General features: G+C 40.0%; 1 protein-coding gene across 4 annotated transcripts in view; it reads right to left on the bottom strand.

Moving 5' to 3' along the window:
* Positions 1-24,817, bottom strand: part of NBEA (neurobeachin) — a 361,495-nt gene that overhangs the window by 299,536 nt on the left and 37,142 nt on the right. For all 4 annotated transcript variants that reach the window (XM_028726491.2, XM_077927142.1, XM_028726499.2 and 1 more), the window contains exons 9-10: positions 20,271-20,468; positions 16,131-16,264 (exon numbers count right to left, since the gene is read on the bottom strand). In XM_028726491.2, coding sequence (XP_028582324.2) covers positions 16,131-16,264; positions 20,271-20,468 — 332 coding nt within the window. The remainder of the gene's footprint in view (positions 1-16,130; positions 16,265-20,270; positions 20,469-24,817) is intronic.

Genomic DNA, 24,817 nt, shown 5'->3' with positions numbered 1-24,817 from the left:
GTGTTCCAGATTTAGTTTCTAGTGCTGTTAAATCCTATAAGCAGAAAAAACCACTTGCAAATTACATTCTTCTGAATATTTTTAAATACTGACACATTACAATTATGCTCAAAACACAGAGTTCATCTGGGTCAATCCCTTATTTGTCAAGGACCATCTGAGGTTTACATGATTAAGAAATTATAGATAATCAGAAGGAAGCCTTGATAGGACTTGAGTTGACATGACTCTGCCCGAGTGCATCATCTTGCAGGACATCCAAACAAACAAAATGTGATTGTCTAAATGCTTTTCTTTTGGATATGGAAGAGTCCTACTTAATGAGTGCAAGACAACACTGTGTAATATCACGAGTAGTACTGACACATTCTAATGATAATCAAGGTTTGACAACTCAAATGATGTCAAATAAAAATCAGTACCATCCTTATAGGTAGGAAGGGAGAAACTGAAGGCCTGTCATAAAGTTGAAGGAAAATCTGTCCGCTTCCAAGTACTCTCTGGCTAAGTTTACATGTAATGACCATGGTTTGCATTCTCCTCCCCCATCTGCTCCAATTTCTGGTTAAGGTAGACCATAGTTTACGGTCATATCCAAATTTGCCAAAGCTCAAATTGGAAACCACACTTTGAAGTGAGATTTCAATTCTGGTTTGAAGGCAAAATATAGTTTGGACAAATCATGTTCTAGATAGTTCACATGTAATGACAAAGTCAACTGTCATTTAAAAATAAATGTGACATTTCATTGTTTTAATGAATGTGGTAAGCTATACTGAGGGTTTTTTTTAACAGAAAGGCCAGATATAAATATTTTAATAAAACTAAGGCTCCCTTTAAATGACCATGTATTTAGCAAATTTCTTAATAAACGAATAAATACTAATATGAAAAAATGATCAGTTTGCTACAGGAAACAACAGGTATATTCAGTGTTAGTCATACTCAGAAAACACTTGTCTATTCATTCAAATAGGTCTACTGCAAGTATGATTTAGTTTGATATTACCCAATAATACTTCTTTAATTATCTAAATCGAGCATGCTATGTGAGCTGGATAGCTCAGTTGGTTAGAGCATGGTGCTGATAAGACCATGGTTGCAGGTTTGATCCCTGTAAGGGACAGCTGAATATTCCTGCATTCTGGTGGCTTGGACTAGATGATCCTCAGGGTCCCTTCCAACTCTATGATTCTATGTTTAATATACTTTCCTCTATTCTCAAAACCAAATAGAGTAGTTGCAACAGCAGAGAAAGCACAACCAAATTGTACTGACCTACACCTCATTTATAATGATACAGAAGTAATGCCACATAGTTGTTACACAAGAGCCACACCAGCATAAATATACTCAGTGATTCAAAGGCTGGCTAGGTAAGGCAAAAAATCAAGCATGAGTCAATAGTGCACCAGGTATCATCTCATTCATGTGTTTGCTAAAACAACAATGAGATACATGCCCTTTAGTGACCAATGCAAATCCCAATCACCATACAGCAAACTAATAAATAAAATTGATGGAAAGTTTCAATTCCTATTTTCCCGTTGTTTGTGCCATGCTAGTACATTTGGACTAAAGACAGGGTTACTTTTATGAATATTCTGAAGAAATGCTGTGTTTTAAAGGTTAACCATGTTATTATAACAAATTATCTTTCCCTTGCACAAGCAGAAGTGGACTTTTGTCACAGAGTGGTATGTATGGGATTTCTGTCAACTCTCCCTCCATCAACAGCCCACTGCACCACATGTTCCACTATTGCAAATGGGCTCCACTGACCATAAACATCAGCTTTTGAGAGAGCACTGTGGGCTACAAAGCCCTACTCCATGAGTAAAAATGGAAACGTCTGAGGAAATTAAACAAATCCAATGGTTTCTGGTTGAAAAATGAATGGCAGAGGTTTGTGTAGAGTGAGCAGGGGGAAGTGGCAGTTTAAAAGAACACCTGAATGCAGGGGGAAAGGGAGTCAGGAAAGAGGATATGCATTAGCACCCGCATTGTCCCATTCTCTGCTATTTCACATTGTTATAACAGGTTTTCTTTTTCTTTCTTTTTTAAATCAACCCCTCACTGTCCCACAGCCCTGCTTTGCTCAAACCTCTGCCATTTTTAAAACCACCATTTTCAATTCAATGTCAATCCACCCCCACTTTACTCAAACTGAGGGGCAGTGAAAGGGGGGGAAAGTCTCCCTCTCCCATTCTTCAGCTGTCTCATGTGAGAGAGATAAAGGATGTGGAGCTCTCAGATGTTCCATTGTACTTTCGCCCAATGTATTTCATTCTTGGTACCATGTGTTATCTTCAACATGAAGTCCCAGATTCAACAGTAATTTAGAAGAAATACTTTATTAACAAATAAATGCCCATATCCATCAACTGAACTAAACTTTCTCTAACTGAAGAAGTTAATTGAAAGCCTTGCTCTTAAGATTCTTCTTATCCTAAAGACACAGTAGCATATATCAGCATAGGATTGTGCTGCAGAACAAGAGAAAGGGGGGAACATGGAAATGCGGGGGTGATCTGTGTGCAAAGAAGAATTGAGAAAACTATGGAGGAGAATGGAAAGGGAGTGAGGGTGAAAAGGGTGATTATTCATTATGATTCGTGGGGGGAGGGAGATGAAGGAGGTCACCATGGGGGTGGAGGCACGGACAACAAGTAAAAGTGAAAATAGGAGTGCAAGGTGGCGCTGCAGATTAGAAGAGAAAATTGGCTTCAGAAATGGGGTGGGGTGAAAAACAAGCTTAGTAGTTTATGTGGTGGGAAGAGCAAGCTCCAAGGGCTTAATATGAGGAAATGGCAGAAGGCTTGCTGAGCAGGAGCCCCTAATATTTTACTCAATTGTTATACTTTTATACCACCTATCCAACTGTGGTCTCCAGGCAGTTTACAACACATTTAATTGTGCAAACTAATAGTACATGCCCAACTATGTCAATCCTTTATATCATCATCATATTTGTTGCCATGACATTCTCAAAAGCTTCTTAAACAACACATCTCTTCTACACATAAAACTGCATAAACCTATTTCATTATCTACACAAGATTTAAAAACAAGACACGAATCGGCTATGTAAATCTTTGTCAAGTCATAAGAGCATTAATTTGTTTACTGCATTCTCTACCATAAATGTGGAATCCCAAACTGTGTACGGAAACATAATCCATAAGAACAAGTATTAGTAGCTAATAAGGCTGCAATGCTAATTGATCAATCTGATTGATTGAATTTTGTACTCAATCAGGAATTATCAACCCATGAGTCAGTGTTAAATACATATGCACATGTAGGCACATTTGTGGCACCTGCCTTTTTGCAATGTGAAAAGCCTGAAACAGCCACCAGAAGCAAAGTGGTCAGAGGTGTTTCGTACCAGCCCAATCAGTATCACTTCTAGACACAGCAGAAGTGTCTAACTGGCAATCTCATCAGCAGACTAATTTACAGTCAGGTCACTGGCACCTTATGCCAGCTCAGTCTGCATTGCTGATAGCTAAAGGAGATGAGCAAGGCAGCAAAAGCAGGATGGGCACCAGCATTGAACGAACTCTTTGCAGATGCTGGTGAAGAAGGGGACCCTCAGTTTCATGGAACAGAAGGAGAGAAACCCGACAAGGGCATGCAACTCTTTGAACATGGTGCCTTGAGGATGGACAGAGAAGGAATAATCTCGGATGTATCTGGCTTTCTATTGTTGGGGCGTTAAATCAAGTGTAACTCTGTTATGAGCTAGTTTATATGTTCTTTAAAAGCTACAACGGTCAACAATAAAACCTCTATGTACAGGTGCAGCACCTCTTAATAACATTCACGTATACAAGTTCATGAAAACTTGTAAATCAAACTAATGGACTAACTCAACAGAATCAATTAAAATTTCCTTAATCAATAAACAGTCTTGTAAAACAAACATTTAAAGCTGAGAAACACAAATTAAAGTGAAGGCAGAGAATTGTCTTGATGGATCTGACTAAGGTGCATTCTAGTCCTGCCCATTCTGGTACAGAGCATACCCTATTCATCTCCCGCATAGGGTACTCCAAATACACTGTTCAGAACATGGATTCAAATTTTTTTTTGTCAGAACTAATAGTGGCTGATTGAAGAATCTACCATCATTGACTCATCTGACAAAGTCATAGTGAATTTCATAAGTTATTTATGCATTGCACGAAATATCAAAAGCTGTTATAAAACAGAGGAAATATTTATGTACATATGTATTAATAATTTTATAGCTTTACATCACATAGAGATTTTCTCCTACACCGTCAAAATCAGAAACAACTTTGCTGGAGATTGGGAGATGGCACGTGCAATCTACCTCCATATTCTATCGAAATGTCATAATATTCAAATATTGAGATACAGCAAACAAATAACAGGTTATGTGTTACCAATGGATCCAGTAAATATCCTTTTATATTACTTGAAGGGAGGTGATGAAAATGTGGACCTTGAAATGGTTTCTATTCTTTTGATCCCAGCAAAAATGTCAAAAGCCAAGTATTGGAGAGAAATGCTTCTTCTTCCTTACTGATTTTTGTTAGAGTTTGGAATACTACTGTTATAAATAAAATTATACCCACACTGGAGAAAATATAATGTTTGAGAATAAGTTTGTAAAGAATTGGCATATATATCTATATCCATCTCTCTCTCTCTCTCTCTCTCTCTCATGACATGTTCACTTTTTTCTCTGGTTTAAAGCTAAAGATTGCTTCTCTTCTCTTTTATTTATTTTTCTTTTAGTAATTGTTATCAAATTAATTTTGTTTCTTCGTATTTCTCTCCTTATATTTGTACAGTTTATATTAAAATGTCATTTTTTAAAAACCTGGAAAGCCTTAACATCTTGATATACCAAAATAAAAGTGGTATTACGGCCCTTCAGACCTAATTGATTTATCTGAAATATGTCAAAATGAAGCATATAGTATTATTTTTCCATCTCCAAGGACCCCAAATAAAATAATATCAATTCATATTCAACTTTAGTTCAGATTCATTACCATTTAGCACTGAACAAAGATCTGTTTATAAAAAATAATAGATGAAAACTGGGGGAAAGGGGAGCTCTACAAAGAAATGAAAAGCAAAAGCAAGTAACATCTGAAACCATTTAAGGATGATAATCTAACAATGAGGCCACAACTATTCAGAAACACCAGTGGAAGCACAGCCCTGACCTTGCCTCCACTTTAACCCTACCAAAAAGCAGAAGAAGGGCTGGGAGGCTGCTCTAATGCCTCCATTCTGCTGGGTAAACTGCTCCTATAAGCTGCCTTATAATCATTGGTTCCATTCAGGCAACTGCCTGTTGTTGACAATATGCTTGAGATGCATTTTTTTGTGGAAAAGTTTTTGAGGTTTTGGTGTGTTTTTTTGAGCAAAGCATTTATTATGAATCCTAATGGCCTATTAGAGCTTTTTACAAAAAAACAACACCCCAAAGGCTTCATCATAAATCCTAAGTGGCTATTAATAATTGTCCAAAAGGTCTTCACAAAGTTACATGACCTCCGCCCCCCATGAAAACAGGTGTCTTTATGTTTATTTACATTATATTTATTTATTTGTTGCACTGATAGCCCACCTTCTCCTCTAAGGAGCTCAAGATGGTGTATATGGCTCTTCCCTTCCTCAAGTAATCCCCACAGCAACCCTGTGAGGTAGTTACAGATAGGTAGCCGTGTTGGTCTGCCATAGTCAAAACAAAAAAAAATCCTTCCAGTAGCACCTTAAAGACCAACTAAGTTAGTTCTTGGTATGAGCTTTCGTGTGCATGCACACTTCTTCAGATACAGTGAAACAGAAGTTGCCAGATCCTTCTATATAGTGAGAAGGTGGGGAGGGGTATTACTCAGAAGGGTGGTGGGAATGGGTGATAGGCAGATAGCTGTGATGAGCCTGTTGACGACTCTTAACGACTGCAGTAGGTCTTACAGGAAAAAGCAAGGGGTGAGAAGGTGAAAAATGGCTTTGTCATGTATAATGAGATAAGAATCCAATGTCTTTGTTCAGGCCAGGTCTCTCCATGGTTTTAAGTTTGGTAATGAGTTGCAATTCAGCAGCTTCTCTTTCCAGTCTATTTCTGAAATTCCTGTGAGGTAGGTTAGGCTGAGTGGAAGTGAATGGTGCACTGGTCCATCTAGCTCAATAATGACTACTCTAGGCTGCCAGCAGCTTTCCGGGATTTCAGAAATAAGTGTTTCCAAGCCCTGCCTGGAAATACTGGGGTTGGACCCAAGCTCCTTCACATAACAGGTGCTTTACAACTGAGGTCTGGTAAATAAGTCTAGGACTTATTCCTGGATATATGTACTTTATAATGCTTTAAGAAAATGGTTTCTCCTGAGTGACACTAATGCTATCCTAGTACTTACTTGCTATCCTAGTGAAACTTTCTGCAAAACACTAGTAAAGTAGGATCTGACTAGTGTTCTAGGAGAGCCATACATCAAAACGCTGGTCCTGCACTATATAAAATCCTACTAATTTTCTTACAAGTATTTATACCCCACTCTTCAATCCTAAAATAGCTCCCAGCACAACTTAATACTATGTTGGCCATTCCAAGCAAAATAGCTTTCATGATTGCAATACCTAATTTATTCCATGAATAGCTTTTGAAATATTGAACAGAAGAGGAACATTTGTAAGAAAGTCATCTTCCAAGATGAACATTTTTTCCCCCAAACAGAATTTAACTTACCAGAAACTAAACTGCATCGGACTGCTGCAGGGTTCACATTAAACTTGCAAAAATTCTGTGCACTGCCATACAAAATTTCTCTCCATTGTTTCCTATTTCCAACTCCCCTAGATACAAAGGCAAATATAAAGGATACTTCAGCCCAATCCTATATCTCCTCTATACCATGTCCTACCTAGAACACAACAGTATATCTGTAAAGATAACATATGAGCAAAGAAATGGTCGATATACAAATTTATCAATAATTGTGATAGGCAACCATCTCCACAGCCCACCCCACAGTTTGTCCAGTAATTAGTTGGATTGTCCAAGTACTTGCACAATTTGAAGAAAAACTGAAATTCTCCCTTTCAGTCCCCCTACAAAGCAAACTTGACCTTGTGCCGTGGCAAACACAGGCAACAGGAAGGACTACTGATAACTAAGGAATAGGAAGAAATTCCATTCAGTTCACATTTCAAGGAGAACCTACCTAATTTGCACTTTCCAAAACAATAAGTACAGTAACCAAAACACAGCCATTCTTCAAAATTTGCCTGTGTCTGAATTCTGTGATACAGTTCTTCAGTCAAGTAATGTGTACAAAAAGGTATTTGCAAGGGTGAAGTGTGCATAAAAATAGATATATTAAGTGAAAATATTAGGATATATTTGTTTGCAAAAATTGTTTTGTTTTTTAATCGCAAACTGATGTGGGAATGTGGAGAACTGAACTTAAGCTTGGAAAAATGAGAAACTGAGATAAACCAAAATGGATATTCACCCATCTCTACTGACAACAGGAGAGGTATTGGAGGACTCACTTAAACATTGATGCTCCTGAGTTTGTCTAGAACTATCTACGCCTGAAAGATATGGCCAAGGAGGAGACCTCTATCTTGTTAGTCTCTATCACTTGTTAGTCTCTGCCATAAGTTCTTATGTTCTCTGTAAAGGTAATTTTGCTTGGAAAGCAAGGGACTAGCAAAGAAGGCTCCCTGTCAACAGTGACGTAGTGTGACAGTGTTTCAAGTATCATATTTACTTTGTACTTAGTTAAGTCACTGGGCAAGCCCCTAGTCTCCATCAGTTCAACATTCTCCTTTCAATGTTGCCCAGCAAATGCCTCCTGAAAGTTTACAAGCAGTGCATGCTGACAAGAGTGATCAAGTGCTGCTTGTTCCCAGCAGCGTTATTCAGATGTATACTGTCTCTATAATTGCTGGTAGGGGAGTAGAGATGAAATGGAGAACGTAGGAGGAGTTTTGAGTGGGTAGGGATGAGGGAACATGTTGCAAGAATGACAGAAGAGGGGCTGGAATGGAATACTCAATTTTAGAGGCACATTCCATCAATGATTTTATCTAGGCAACTAACACACAACTGCTGATTCCAAAATGGACTGCCATTGCAAGATTGGAGTTTTACTAAAATCATTATCAGTCTGCTAAGTCAGTATGAAATATAGGACAGAATGTCTACAAGCATATTGATTTGCAAAATCCTCCATATTTTCAAAGAGGTATGTGTTTCAAAGAGGTATGTATGTTCACACCCACTCACTGGATCATCACCTTGTCATGGTGAGTGGGCTTGCATGTTCCTATGACCCTTGTGAGTGAAGCCGTAAATGTAGTATAAACACTGACAACTGGGAAACACTGGCCTGCGAGCGCTCCAGTTGGATAACTGTCTTTACCAAAGGTGTCATGAGCTTTGAAGACACTAGAATTCAGGACGCAAGAAACATGCTAAGTGGAAGACACGCTTGGCAAATCAACACCATGATCAACTCCCGCCTGCAAACCAATGGCCCCACTGTGGAAGGACGTGTGGATCCAGAATTGGTCTCCACAGTCACTTACGGACTCATTGTTAAAACCGTGTTTATGGGAGACAATCTTACTCGGCTATGAGTGATTGCCAAAAAAGAGAAGAAGAGTATGTTCACATTTTTCCTTGGGCAAGAAAGCCTCTCCTCTTCCCAGAGGGGAGGCGTTGTGAGTGGGAACCATTCCCGCATTGGCAGGGGGGCAAGTTCGGCCCCCTGCATCATCTCCCCGGCTGCCACCCTGCCCTGCAGCGGACCAGCCAATAGGCTTGGCCTGGGGGCGGGGTTTAGCCACATTCAAGCAGCCATGGCAGCCTCTGCGCCTCATTCTGCTTCCTGGAAGAGTCCTCGACTCACAACAAATGTTGTTACAAATTATACTGTTTAGTTGTCAACAAAAAGTATATTTAACCTTCTTTGGCAGGAAGAGTTATTGGGGAAAATAACAATTTGGACACAGTTCAAGATGAATTCTTACAGCACTCACCAATGTTACATTGTTTTTTTAAAAAGCAGCATAAAGTGGTCCTTACTAATTTGCTAGCTCATTACAAAAACAAAAATTCAGAACTAGGAACAGTTCTGCCCAGGGCTTAACAAGGATCTTTTGGTACCTGAGGCAGAATTTCCAAATGTCACAGTAACCATAACAACTAACTAACTACTTACACTTTAATGAAGTCCTAAATCTACTGCCATGTTCTACCTATGGAGCTGTCCCTGATTGTAATAGACTCCTAGTTAATTAGGACAACAAAATAATAATAGTTTAGGGAGACAACTTTTGACTTTACATTTCTGTTACATAAATCCAACTCTATAGTAAGAAAGTGATTCTGAAATCTGATCGCAATCTATACTACATGTAAACAACATATTGGAAAATACACCAAATAGTATGAATAAAATATCTAGTTGAAGAAATTCTGGATTTTAATCGGCAGTTCTTCTGATGCACTTTGTTAAGACCAATAGACTGATAGTTATGATTCTAGTATACAGCAATGATTCCATTACAAAACATTAGTGATAAACATTGAGTTCCAATGCAGCACAAACTGGCATCTATCTGCTTTTGCAATGTGGTGCTCCTTGCAACTTGACCATCATAATAGTACATTGAGGGCATCTTTTGTTCTTATTCTTTCCCTACAAATTTGGGGTGATAGTCAGTATAAACCCATTGAAATCAGCATGACTGATTTCAGCATGACTAACAATGCAATGCACTCAGAAGTAAACCTTATTTAATATGATGGCCTTACTCTGAAGTAAATGGGATTAGGATTATAACCTTAGCTGGAACTCTTTTTTGGCATTAAGTGATATATAAATTAGTAAATCAACGTCCCTCCAACACTCAGAGAAGTAAAATAACAATTATTCAAGACCTGAAAAACTACAGCAACATTCCAAATAAATTAATACTATGTTGGTATTTGGTATATTTGATATCTCAGACTCATACATAAATAGCAAATGTCAAAACACTGTATGTCGCCTAGTAAAGATTCCAACACTGGTCATCTATTATTAATCAAAAGTGGATCATTTGGAAAAGAAATGTAATGACCCCCACCATTCCTCTCAGAATTTGAATTTTAAAATGTTCCAAGTCCCACCCCACCTCTTAGCTGCCTTCTCTGAACTGATACATGAAGGCTAACTGAAGGCTAGGTTATTTTAGTTATGACTGTTTACCTGTACTTGGAAAACAACCTATTCATCAGCTAATTTGCTAATCATCTCTTATAAACAGCAAATGCTGCCTAACCCTTCTAGCTCTGAGATTAATCAAACAATTAGAAACCCCTAGTGGCCTAGTGGATCTCCTTGAACAAATAATTCTAAAGACTAAAAGCAGCAAATGAGAGGTCCCTATCATTTGCGGCTGCCACAAAACGGCAGATGATCTCTAAATGATCAATGAGAGTACACAGGCTTATGTAATAGGAAGTGGCCAGTATATCAACAATTTCAAACACCAGTTCATAACTTTCATGGCTTCTCTAGTCTGAGATGGAAAGGAGAGAAACAGTTGGGTAATATCAGCATACTGATCACATCAGACTCCAAATGTCCAGATAATCTACTTGAGAAGTTTCATGCAGATATTTTAAAAATATCTATCTCCCAATGAAACCCTGTGTCATGCCATAAAGCCAGAGATCTTGGTGTCAAGCAGCAGTTTTTGGAACCTATATTAGGCCACCATAACAGTGCCCCCAAGTCCCAGACACACAGTGGAGAATGATACTACTAGTGATTGAATCAAAAACCACTGACAGATTCAGAAGAATCAATAGGTAAAAGTAAAAAAGTAAAGGACCCCTGTTGGTTAAGTCCAGTCAAAGTTGACTATGGGGTTGCGGCACTCATCTCGCTTCAGGCCGAGGGAACTGGCATTTGTCCACAGGCAGCTTTCCGGTTCATGTGGCCAGCATGACTAAACCACTTCTGGTGCAACGGAACACCGTGACAGAAACCAGAATGCACAGAAACGCCATTTACCATCCTGCCACAGTGGTACCTATTTAGCTACTTGCATAGGTGTACTTTCTAACTGCTAAGTTGGCAGGAACTGGGACAGAGCAACGGGAGCTCACCCCGTCGTGGGGACTCGAACCACTGACCTTCTGATCGGCAAGCCCAAGAGGCTCAGTGGTTTAGACCACAGTGCCACCTGCATCCCTTAGAACCAATAGGAAAATAGTCCCATTCAAAGTGTAAATATTTTAAATCTAGCATAGTTTAAAACCCGGCCACCAAACAGACTGAAATGAACCTAGAAAATCAGTATCAACCTAAAACCTTGAGATACTACCTTCTTCAAAATCTAATGTTTTTCTATTCACTCCAAATTATTGAGCAATTGGTCTATGAATAGCTTCAAAAATAATATGGAATTTTCACATGACATCAAACCAACCATATATTTTTAAAATAGAATTTCTAGATCATGGGAACACTGCAGACATAGTATATCACTATGTCAGCAAATAATTTGACAAAAGTTTCTATGTCCCTTGCTGACAAGCTGGTAAACGCAAGCGAGATACTACTACTGCTAGGTGAACAGTCAACTAGTTGAACAGCTGTACACAACAACTGTGTATTAATAGTTCAGCATCATCCTAGATGGAAATATCAAGTGGAGTGCCACAAGAATCTGCCTTAGGCCCTGTGCTGTTCAACATCTTTAAAAATTATTTCTACAAAGAAGCCAATGGGATCCTTATCAAATCTGCAAATGATACAAACACCATAAAAGAAAGAATCAAGAGGGTATGGACATGTAAGGTGGACACGTAAGGTGAAATTCAACAAAGAAAAATGTAAAGTCCTGCATTTAGATATCAAGAATCAAAGGCACAAATGTATGATGGGGAGGTAAAGGTAAAAGGTAGTGGGGAAGATCAAGTTTGGCATCAGTGAATGTGGAAATATCTAGGTGTCCTAGTTGATCATAATTGTCACAAGTCAGTAATATGAAGTCGGTGCTTAAAAATGAATGCAAACTAAGGCTTCATTGACAGGAGCACAGTGTCCAAATCACAATTAAAAATACCTCAGTGATTTGGAATCTGAGTAAAGTAATCATGCTAGGAAAGGCTGTGAAAATAAAAATGAGCTTTGGACTGTTTCTAACCACCAAGCGCAGCTTTCTCTAAACAGAAGCCAGACGTAAGAGATGGGCTCCTCAAGACATGGCCAGAGCACTTAGTACAATTTCACCCATTTTTATAAATTACACCAACAGTGAGAGGTCTAGAAACCAATGGTTTAAGGAGTTGGGTATGTTTCACCAGGACAGCAGAATATTAAAGGTACAGAAGTCTTCAAATATCTGAAGAGCTGTCACACAAAAGATGGAACAGAGTTGTTCTCTCTTGTTCCAGAGGGTAGGGCTAGAAGCCATGGGTGGAAATTACAGGGAAGAAGATTTCAACTGTCTTAACAGATCTGCCAAAGTTATCAAGGAATGCCTCAAACGGGAAAGAGTGAGCACAATCAATAATTCAGAGGACCATAAAGAGATTGGAAAAAATAGGGGATGCAGGATCATGAGATAGCACACCATGTCAGGGTCCACTGAACTAATTTTTTGCAGTTGCTAAAGATCTTGTCCATATAAAAGTCTGAATGTTTTCATACTTACTAATGAGTACACCCCACTGAACACGGTAGAACTTTTGAACAAATGTTCACAGGATTGTACTATTTATAATATAAATACTCTAGTCTATTAGTTTCCATAGCAGTTCTGCACCATTCTGTCTCCCACTTCTCTTATTAATATATTTTCAATAATTTTGGAAGGAAAAATTCACATCTCTAACTTCTTTTACTATTTCAAAGGATAATCTGTTTCTTCAGCTCTCTGGTTATAGCACACAATCTCCTAAAAGCACTTTTATTAGGGAGAAAATATTGTAGCATTTCAAAAGCATTCCTAATTAAAGGAATGTATTTGGTGTAGAAATCTCTCAAACAGGTATCCATATCATCCATTTATCCCCATCCCTTCTGGAGAGCATAATTTCCCCCAGGGTGCTATAAAATTATCCCAACACAGGAAAGCATGTGACAACAACTGTTCCTTTTAAGAACATTTATTTCTGTGAATATATGCCTTTGTACTGTACTGCTTGGGTGGTTCCACCCACCTTTGGCTATAACCTGCACTTGGTTGCCTAATAAATTTGATTGATGTGTCCCAGCTTCTCTCTGAACCCTGGAGCTTTGAGCACCCAATAACTGCAGAGGCAAAGTATGTTTCTTCCTTCCTGCTCCAGCTCAGAACTGGATGTATATCAGTTTGTATCCACAGTACAAACACCCAAAGAAATACAGAGTTAAAGCCCTCAGTGCACTTCCTCTACCTCCCAGCTGGAGACAGGGCTTGTTTTTGTGCTACCCAGAATATCATCCTACCCAGTTCTCACACAATGAGATTGCACTATGTTTCAGACGTGCATCATAGTGGACATGGTTTTAGATGACCAGCCCAAATGCGTAGACTCCTGGTAAATCTCACTAAATCAATGGGACAGAATTAAGTTGATATTTAACTTAGGCTGACTCACACCCTAAACAGGTACAAAATCTTCTCTCCAGTAGATTTACAGTCAAAAGCGTTGGTGCCCTGAGTGCAGGTAACGTAAGGTTAAGTTGATCTCGAAAAGATCCATACATTTTGTGAATACTTTCAAATGCCTGATTATTGCAAAGCAAACTTTTTAAAACAAATCACCCCGAAGAAAGGAAAGCAGAGTCAATTGCTCCATATATTTAGTCTTTTCTCCTAAAGGTTCAGGTTTCTATGCTTTTTGCTTCACACCTTGGCAGTGATTTTACTCAGCTCACTGAAGCAGTAGCAGCAGACTGAATAAGACACCTCTTTTCACACTGTTCTCTTCATCCTTGAGGGAAGAGAGATACTAACTTTGAAGGTATCTCATTCTGAGAGAAGAGAGACTGAGACCTGCTAAGAAGAAACCTAAACTGACCAAGGTGAAAACAGGACTATTTGGGACATATAGACTTATGAAACAGCGTTGGAATACTGGTTACAAGCAAGCAGGCCCAGCTGAAAGAACCACGGCCAGCATTGAGAAAATAATTCTTCGATCCTGGGAGCTAAGTAGGAGAGACTTCCAAAGAAATCGGCTGAAAGGAATTGTGAGATATTTGCGTGCCTCGGACGTGAGATCACCAGGCTAAAAAGATGGACTAAATGTACTTTGATTAAGGATTGAAACCGGGGGGAGAAGGGTGGGATTTAACAGTCCGAAGGGGGCTTGGAATTTTCTTTTTTTTTTATTTTCTATAGAATAAAGATTAGCATTATAAGAATGGGGAATCCGTGGGAGGGAAATAGTGGCAATTTTAGGAAAGGTATCTCTTTTTTAGATCTATGCTTATATCTTTGTTTGTTCTTTCATTTCTATATAGAGGGTTAAGGTATATACGCTAATAAAATGTTAAAGTACAATAATGAACTAAAGTATAACTTCATAACTAAAATGAATCTAATTAAATTAGGGTTAAGTAATTTTAATAAAATAAGGTACAGGATGTTTAGGGGAAAAACTTGCTAGAATAAATAAATTGGAGTTGGAAAACAATAGGAGGAGATGTGGGGAAGTTGTGAAAAGAAGTTATTGAAAATAAGCGTGAAGAGGTGAATATCTTTTTCTTTTTCTTTTTTCCTGTGTGTTGTATGTTTTTATGTTTTTGAGTTTTGATTTTTTTTTTTTTTTACTTTATGTAACCTTTTTGGAAAATTAATAAAGATTATTTTAAAAAAAAAAAAAGAAGGTATCTCATTCTGTGAAAGTATCAGCATTAGGTACTTGGTAACTGAATGGAGAGATTTGCCAGTATTGGTTCTCTCTCTCCAAGGTCAATAAATATGAAGAGATGAAAGGAACAGTTGTAATGATCTGTCAGGCATGGAAGTGGGTGGCTTAGCAGCCACCTTCCTTCAAGCCGATCCATGTTCGACTAAGGGGAGACAAAACAGAATCAACCAGAATCTCTTCTTCCCAATAAATCAAAGCTATAATGAAATGGAAGAAAGAGCTGGAGGCTTCAGACTTTAAACCAGATCTCCGCTCTTTCATTTTCTGGGAAAGATGATTGGTAGTAGATGCTCAAGTGAACTATTGGACTAGAGTGGCATTTTCCTCTATCCTTTTGTACTTCTTTATCATCATCCGAGTACATGTGAGTATTTACTTCCTGCAAGTTCAAACTAGACAACAGAAATGGAACATTTAGCAAACCTCGCTAGCAGATAAAGGCTAAACTTCCTTTGTCTTTTAAAAATGATGGACACCATTTTTACAATCCAAAATACTACAAAGGGAGGCAATTCTACTACTATCAATACCCATTTGTTTGACTTTGAGAATCTTTATACACACCAAGGCTCATCTAGAATTCTATTTAACAATTCTGAGGAGTACTGAGCAATACACTTGCTGGTGTTAATACTGTGGTAAAATATCAAACTTAGCAAATGTTGGTGTTACTACATTAAACACTAATTAACAATTCAGCTGAGTGCTACTTAGTGAGATCAACAAATTTTATTCAAAATTCTTGAGAAAGTATTTAGTAGCCAATATGACAAATGCACAAAACAAGTACTCCATTTTTGCATTCACCAGTAGTTCTTAAAAACCACGCTATGCCCTGGCAAGAACAAATCTTCTATCTACCATTTAGTGACAGATGTTGGCATTTACAGAGCAAAATAGGCAATGTCTAAAGATTTAATTATTCACAATTCTAGAGATATCAGAAGGATTTATGCAGATTTTTAAAAAAATATAGCCCATATACATATAGGTGAATAAAAATTTCTTTAAACTTCACGCTCTTCCCCTCACCCCAACCCTTTCCTTAGATTTTATGGTGACAAACTGCTCCTCACAAATCACAGTATAAATTATACAGAGAAATGGAGTTGGAAGAAACATGGTAGAGTGGGAAGAGAGACTCCAGCACATTCATTAGATATAATACAAAAATTACCTCAGTCTCAGACGATAGGCTTTGCTGATAACAAATTAAACTTACCAGACTGTTGTTTCCACTTGACTATCATGTAACTGCCGATTGTCTAACTGAGCAAAGAGAGGGAAAAGAACTTGGATTCCTCCTATTGAATGAATTGCACTGTGGATCGAATGCGTCACAATTGCTTTCACATCCTACATTTAAAAAAGGAAAGAAAACTCAGTTACATTTGAAACTAATCTTCATGTCACTATAGCACTAATACAGTACTACTATTTATATATATGATAATATGTTGATTCAACTTTGAAGCACACATTACCTCCTCCCCACAAATAACATTTGTATGATTGGCATCTAACCTATCCACAAAAAAATCAGGATGAATACTCAGTAAAGAGGTTGCCTGGAAGAAACTTCTGTTTAATTTACAGTCATACTGCGGGTTGCAAACATGATCCGTGCAGGAGGCATGTTCGCAATCCACAGCGTTCGCAACCCACAGCGCCGCATCTGCACACGCACATGGCGTGATTCGACGCTTCTGCGCATGACGCCATTTTGCGCTTCTGCGCATGCGTGAGCGCCGAAACCTGGAAGTAACCTGTTCCGGTACTTCCAGGTTTGGCGAGGTCCACAACCCGAAAACGCACAAACCGGAGCATTTGCAACCCGAGGTATGACTGTATTTAAAGGGGAGAGATTTAATCATATATTATGTATACTGTGTCCTTTGATACATATGTATGTATGTATATATATATATATATATATATATATATATATATATATATATGGAGGTTTTGGTGTCCTCGGGTGTCTTCCCGTGTAAAAGTTGGGGTGTCTAGGCGACGTTTCGACGAGGTCTCACTCGTCATCTTCAGGCTGGTGCTTTCGGCTTCTTGTTACTGGAACAGAGCAGGATCTCAGTGTTTGAGTTCCTATAAATACTGTTGAGGAGGTGTGGTGTATAGCCTCCAATGTTCTGGGCAGAGAGGAAGTTCCCAGGCTAGTGTGCCTTTTCTTCTTTTGTTCCTTAATTGCTTGAGGGATATCTTGAGTGATTTCTTGAGTGATATCCTGAGTACCACTTAGGTGGGTCATTAGGTGTGGATTAGTTGCTAAAGCCTTTGTGTCTTGACCTCTTGAACTTTGTGAAGAGTTTTTCTGAGAAGATGGCTGTACTGCACTTAGTTGTGCTCTGGCTTGGCTTCGTGTATAGGGGCGAGCTGTGGTTTTGTGGCCTGTGCCAGCCAGATCTGTGTAGGGATTGCAGGGGGGTGCAGCATCCGGAGGTGCCACCATGGTTTGGCTACTGGATGGTGTCTGTAATTTATCTGTGGAGAGGGTCTGGGTTTGGGTCTGGTGTGGTTGATTGGTGATGGCGTTCTGTGTGCCTCTGGATCTGGTGTCAGTTTTTGTGGGGAGGGCTAATTTCCAGATGTCTGGCAAGCGGGATGTGTCGTCACGCTTGTTCATGTTGTGAGGGTGTTTCTCTATCTCGATGGCTTCCATGATTATTCTCTTGTGGTGATGTTCCATGTTAAAGAGCAATTTGGAATCTGCAAAATTAATTTCGTGTCCTGTTTCTTTCATGTGTTGGAAAAGAGAGGAAGTTTTTTCTTCTTTTTTGACGGCATTCTTGTGTTCTGCAATACGTGCATTTATTCGTCTGTTTGTTTGTCCAATGTACGTGGCTGGGCAGACTTTGCAGGGTATTTCATAGACCCCCCCAAAAACCAAGACACAGAAGAAAACAATGGCATGGCCCTCCTTCCTTATATCAAGGGCACTACAGATAAAATTAGCAAAATCCTCCATAAACACAATATCAAAACAGCCTTTTGCACCAACCAAAAAATAGCCAATATCCTCAGAAACCCCAAGGATAAAATCCAGTTGGAAAACCAAGGGGTCTATGAAATACCCTGCAAAGTCTGCCCAGCCACGTACATTGGACAAACAAACAGACGAATAAATGCACGTATTGCAGAACACAAGAATGCCGTCAAAAAAGAAGAAAAAACTTCCTCTCTTTTCCAACACATGAAAGAAACAGGACACGAAATTAATTTTGCAGATTCCAAATTGCTCTTTAACATGGAACATCACCACAAGAGAATAATCATGGAAGCCATCGAGATAGAGAAACACCCTCACAACATGAACAAGCGTGACGACACATCCCGCTTGCCAGACATCTGGAAATTAGCCCTCCCCACAAAAACTGACACCAGATCCAGAGGCACACAGAACGCCATCACCAATCAACCACACCAGACCCAAACCCAGACCCTCTCCACAGATAAATTACAGACACCATCCAGTAGCCAAACCATGGTGGCACCTCCGGATGCTGCACCCCCCTGCAATCCCTACACAGATCTGGCTGGCACAGGCCACAAAACCACAGCTCGCCCCTATACACGAAGCCAAGCCAGAGCACAACTAAGTGCAGTACAGCCATCTTCTCAGAAAAACTCTTCACAAAGTTCAAGAGGTCAAGACACAAAGGCTTTAGCAACTAATCCACACCTAATGACCCACCTAAGTGGTACTCAGGATATCACTCAAGAAATCACTCAAGATATCCCTCAAGTAATTAAGGAACAAAAGAAGAAAAGGCACACTAGCCTGGGAACTTCCTCTCTGCCCAGAACATTGGAGGCTATACACCACACCTCCTCAACAGTATTTATAGGAACTCAAACACTGAGATCCTGCTCTGTTCCAGTAACAAGAAGCCGAAAGCACCAGCCTGAAGATGACGAGTGAGACCTCGTCGAAACGTCGCCTAGACACCCCAACTTTTACACGGGAAGACACCCGAGGACACCAAAACCTGCATTCCTGTACCCGTGAAAATCTACGAAAGCAAATATATATATATATATATACACACACACACACACATATATATTTTTCATTCAAAATACATAATTAAGATTATCATTTTATGAACAACATTAGTTAATAGCAAAAATATATTCAATGAATAATTATTCAGATTTAATAAAACATGTATGTAATCCAATCATAATAATATTTACTAATTTAAAAACAAGAAATTGTCTAACAGCAAATGCTTAATGGAAACCAGGATCAGCACCACATGAAGGCTACACTGAAAGCCTTTTATTTAATAAAATTTTATTTATTTTATAAAAGTTATATACTTCATACCTCTTCATACAAACTTGAAATAACACAAAGGAGGTTGGTGGTGATCTGATCCTTGCTATTTGAGAGCCTAACACATGGTCACTAAAGTATTTGAGATACATGGTTTTGTATGGTTATATACCATATTTACCTGAATCCAATGCTCACCTTTTTTTGGCCAAGTTACGTTGTGAAAATTAAGGTGTGCATTAGATTTGATGGCACATTTACATTCACCAGCAAATACTTTTTTTGGTTCAAGGTTCTGAAAATTGAGGTTTGCATTAGATTTGATGGCGCATTAAAGGTAAAGGTAAAGGTACCCCTGCCCGTACGGGCCAGTCTTGCCAGACTCTGGGGTTGTGCGCCCATCTCACTTAAGAGGCCGGGGGCCAGCGCTGTCCGAAGACACTTCCGGGTCACGTGGCCAGCGTGACAAGCTGCATCTGGCGAGCCAGCGCAGCACACGGAAACGCCGTTTACCTTCCCGCCGGTAAGCGGTCCCTATTTATCTACTTGCACCCGAAGGTGCTTTCGAACTGCTAGGTTGGCAGGCGCTGGGACCGAACGACGGGAGCGCACCCCGCCATGGGGATTCGAACCGCCGACCTTTCGATCAGCAAGTCCTAGGCGCTGAGGCTTTTACCCACAGCGCCACCCGCGTCCCTTTACACATTAGACTCAAGTAAATACGATAATGCAAGACTACATGGTTTCACCCTGATGAAGTATCACATTGTGTGTTACTTCACTAGAATATAACAGCAAAAAGCTTTTTATTGAAACATATATACAAATAATATACATATTATTTAAATCATTCTCTGTCACTGAAATATGGCCCCCTCGCCTCTACCATACTGTGTTCAGGATATGACTGCAAAATCTAGGACAATCTATTCAGAGGTTAAGAGGGTTAAACAGAAAGAGAAACCAAACTGTACAAACAGTTCACAGAACATGTTCACTTAAAACTTGGCAGTCTTTACCACTTAATGGGGTATTAATTAAACATGGAAACAATCGATTTACACAAACCTGAAGCATAAGAGCATGTGGGGAGTGTACAAAAATGGAAGGATTTTCCTTTGGTGAGGATTCAAGGCATAACTGAGCATCAGTAGCCTTAGCGTTGTAAGTGAAGGCAATACTGCTTGCAAGTTTCCCGTCATATAGAACCTGCTTGTGGTGCTCAGCAAGATGGATATCACTCTCAGATTTAAATTTGAAAGTACTCTGGGGATGAAAGTAATAATTTTAAAGCAGAAAATTATTGTCAAAATTGCAGAATGTAGTTCTTACATAATGTTGGGGGGAAAGCAGTAATGATATTCTCAATCATCAAGTTTCAATCACTAAATCAGAATAAATCATACATGTTCCAGTTCAATACTTATTACATAGAATCTTAGAGTTGGAAGGAACCCCAAGGGTCATCTAGTCCAACCCCCTGCAATGCAGGAATCTCAGCTAAAGCATCCATGACAGATGGGCATCCAACCTCTGTTTAAAAACCTCCAAGGAAGGAGAGTCCACAACCTCTAGTGGGAGTTTGTTCCACTGCTGAACAGCTCTCACTGTCAGAAAGTTTTTCCAAAAGTTCAATCAGAATCTCCTTTCTTGCAACTTGAAGGCTTTGGTTTGAGTCTTACACTCCAGAGCAGGTGAAAACAAGCATGCTTCCTCCTCCATGTGACAGCCCTTGAGATATCTGAATATGACTATCATATCTCCTTTCAGTCTCCTCTTTTCCAGGCTAAACATACCCAGCTCCTTCAAGGGCTCCTCATAAGTCTTAGTTTCCAGACCCTTGATGATCTTGGTTGCCCTCCTCTACACCGTTCCAGCTTGTCAACATCCTTCTTAAATTGTGGTGGCCAGAATTGGACACAGTAATCCAAGTTGTGGTCTTACTAAGGCAGATCAGAGTGATACTATTACTTCCCTTGCTGTGGACACTATACTTCTGTTGATACAGCCTAGATTAGCATTAGCTTTTTTTGCTGCTGCATCACATTGTTGACTCATGTTAAGCCTGTGGTCCACCAAGACCTCTAGATCCTTTTCACATGTACTGCTAGTAAGCCAGGTATTCCCCATCCTATATTTGTACATCTGGTTCTCCAATCTGTTAAGGTCATTTTGAATTCTGATTCTGTCTTCTGCAGCATTAGCTACCCCTCCCAGTTTGGTGTCATCTGCAAATTTGATAGGCATCCCCTCAATTCCTTCATCCAAGTCATTTATAAAGATGTTGAACAATAACAGGCCCAGGACAGAACCCTGTGGCACCCCACTTGTCACTTTTTCCACAATGACAAGGAACCATTAATGAGAACTCTTTGGGTCAGTCAACCAGCTACAAATCTACTTAAAAGTTACCTCGTTCAACCCACATTTTACCAGCTTTCTCATGAGAATACCACGCGATAGTAAAAGCCTTACTGAAATCAAGATACACTATGCCCACAGCATTTTCCTAATCCACCAAGTTTATAATTTTCCTTTATAAAGAACTAAATTATTCTCTTTGTAGCACAGTCAAAATATTTTAAATTTACTGGTGGATTTGGTTTGGTTTTTTTAAAGCTAGGCTTTTATTCAATGCAGTGTTTAAGTAACCATTTAGTCAACACAAGGATTTCAATGTGTGCCTCTCCTCTCCTCCGCCTGCACACCCCAAGTCAATTCTAAACTTGTCCACTCCAATGTAAATTCCACTGGCTTACTCCCAGGAACATGGGCAGCTGATTTCAGAATTTTGCCTTTAATTTTTGTTAATATCTTACTTGTTTTTTTTAAAAAAGGAAAGCCAAACAGACACAGCTTCTGGCTCTCAGAATCACATCACCGGCCATTGAATTACCGTAAATTTCGTTCCATAACACGCGCTTTTTTGCTCCTAGAAAGTAAGGGAAAATGCCTGTGCGTGTTATGGGGTGAATGCACTGGACCGGAGCCATGGCTGCCGTCGGAGCCGCTTGCAGGGCTTCTGTCTCGCTTTGCAAGGCTCTAGCTTTGCCTGCTTTACAGCCAGGAGGAGGGGCTCTCTGAAAGTAAGCAAAGCGAGAGCCGCTTACACGCTCTACGAGGCTCTCGCTTTGTTTGCTTTAAAGCGACCTACGGAGGAGCCGGGGAGGAGGGAGGGAAGGAGAGGCATGGCAGCAAAGTGGGCAGCAGCTGCTTACACGGGAGGAGGGACAGACAGGAGCCATAGCGAGCCGGAAGGAGGCAGGCAATTCAAAGCCAGCAGGCACTTTTAAAAGCGTTGCGTAGCCAGCAACAGCTGCTGCAGCCTCAGCTAGCAAAGGTCTGCGCACTCTCTAAATGGAGCAATGAGGCTGCGCGCCGGGGACAGGAGGGCATGGGATGAGGGAGAGGGGAAAATGCATGTCTCCCAGCGTCTCCCCTGATCCGCTGGCTGCTTGAGCGCGCTGGGGACAGGAGGGCACGGGATGAGGGAGAGGGGGAAATGCATGTCTCCCAGCGTCTCCCCTGATCCGCTGGCTGCTTGAGCGCGCTGGGGACAGGAGGGCACGGGATGAGGGAGAGGGGGAAATGCATGTCTCCCAGCGTCTCCCCTGATCCGCTGGCTGCTTGAGCGCGCTGGGGACAGGAGGGCACGGGATGAGGGAGAGGGGGAAATGCATGTCTCCCAGCGTCTCCCCTGATCCGCTGGCTGCTTGAGCGCGCTGGGGACAGGAGGGCATAGGATGAGGGAGAGGGGGAAATTACGCAGGATAGACAGGATAGGTTTGAGCACATGAGCAGGACTTGGATTGCAGGGGATTCGCCATTAGCTGTGTAAAGCAGCAAAGAGGGAGAGAAGGAGCAAAACGGGAGAGAGGAGCTGCTTACACTGCTGTAAGCGGCTGCTGTCCGGTTGGCTCCTTTAAAGCAACAGTGCTCTTTCCCTCCCTCCTCCCCGCTCAGCTCCCGGAAAAGCTCCTTCTCCACACACCCCACACTGGTTCCTTCTGCCCTTAAACCCATCGCCTGCATTATTAGCAGCATCCTTCTCCACACCCCCCATGCGTGTTCCTTGTCCCTTGAGTGCTTTTCCTTCCCTCCCCACTTAAAACGTGGTTACAAAGTATGGATCCACATGGATCCTCAGGATTTTTGCATTGGGCCACCCCAAACTCACCGTCAGATCACATGTCTGTGGCCACAGCATGAAGCACAAAAATCATACATCCACTGTTTCGTTTAGATTTTTTTTTTCTTGTTTTCCTCCTCTAAAAACTACATGCGTGTTATGGTCTGGTGCGTGTAATAGAGCGAAAAATACGGTAATTGCTTCCTGAACTTGTTTCCTCCTTAAACAATATTTAACCACAGTACTGAAAGAACCCATTTAAATGCACGATTTAACTTTGCAGTTTACTCATTGTTGTTGTTTTAAATGTAATTGTTATTAAGCCCATTCTAATTTAGAAGAATTGCACAAGTACTGTAATAAAATGTTTGCAAATGGGAACTGTGGCCCACCGAAGTTGCTGGAGCACAACTTCCATAAAACCTCACCATTAGCCATGCTGGCTGGGGCTGATAAGAACTTGGGGCCAACAACTTTTGGAGGACTCGGGTTTCCCACCCCTCGTCTTTAGGCTATGATGTCAATTATATATTTCACATGCCTCCACAGCATAACTGGATTGCTTAGCCCAAGAAATATAGCACATACTTAAAAGAAAAACAACAACCATGCACATAAAGTATTAGAAAGTTAAATTAAAATATATGAACTTTTTTTTTTATACTTAGGGAATTTAATACCATCCTAATTCTGCCAGATTCTGCCAGTATCTTTTGATTGATATATTTATTTTCTTTTTAAGCAAAATGGAGCACACAGCAAGCTCTATTTGCTAAAAACTGTGCAAAGTTCTGAAAGAGCTGGAGGCGCAATACTTTAAATATATATGTATTTGGCTGGGATGTAGAGATTATTTTAAGCTGACCAATGCCTTGCAGGTGCCCAGTGTGATTTATTACTTTTTAATCTTTGAATAGCTAACACTCCATGCCATTTGACAAACTATTTTTGAAACCCCTTTCAGGTTCCAAAACAGTTTGCCAGGCAGCAAGGAGGATTGCTAGAAAAGAACAAATCCAAAGCTCATCTGGGTGTGTAAAACAAGTTGAAATATTCAATGGATTCGAGACTTTTAAGATAAAAAGTTATTACAGTAAGACATATACTGATTCAGAACTTCATTTTCTGGTCAGTTGAAAGTGAAATATACAAAATATTTCTCTCCTGCAGTCAACTACCAACTTTGTTAGTATCACACGCTGCAGTTGTTATTTTTTGCAATCATTTGACAGCCAAAAACAAAACATTTGGCAAAAGTATTCAAGATACATTTCAAAGCCTGATACAATGTTACCTAAAGCCATTAGTAATCTTACCCATTTCAGAATAGCCAATTACTACATTATTAGTGCCAATGTCCATTTGCTGATTCTTGTGTTTGGTGTGTATTGATGTGCTTATAATTGTTTTGTTCATTCATGATTTTTTTACCCACCCTGAGCAGGCAAATGGAGAGGCAGGATTAGAACCATAATAAACCAATACA

Source organism: Podarcis muralis, chromosome 4 (genome assembly GCF_964188315.1).
Source record: "Podarcis muralis chromosome 4, rPodMur119.hap1.1, whole genome shotgun sequence".
Lineage (NCBI taxonomy): Eukaryota > Metazoa > Chordata > Lepidosauria > Squamata > Lacertidae > Podarcis > Podarcis muralis.
The sequence above is the reverse complement of the archived record's forward strand: the minus strand, read 5'-3'. Positions and strand labels throughout refer to the sequence as shown.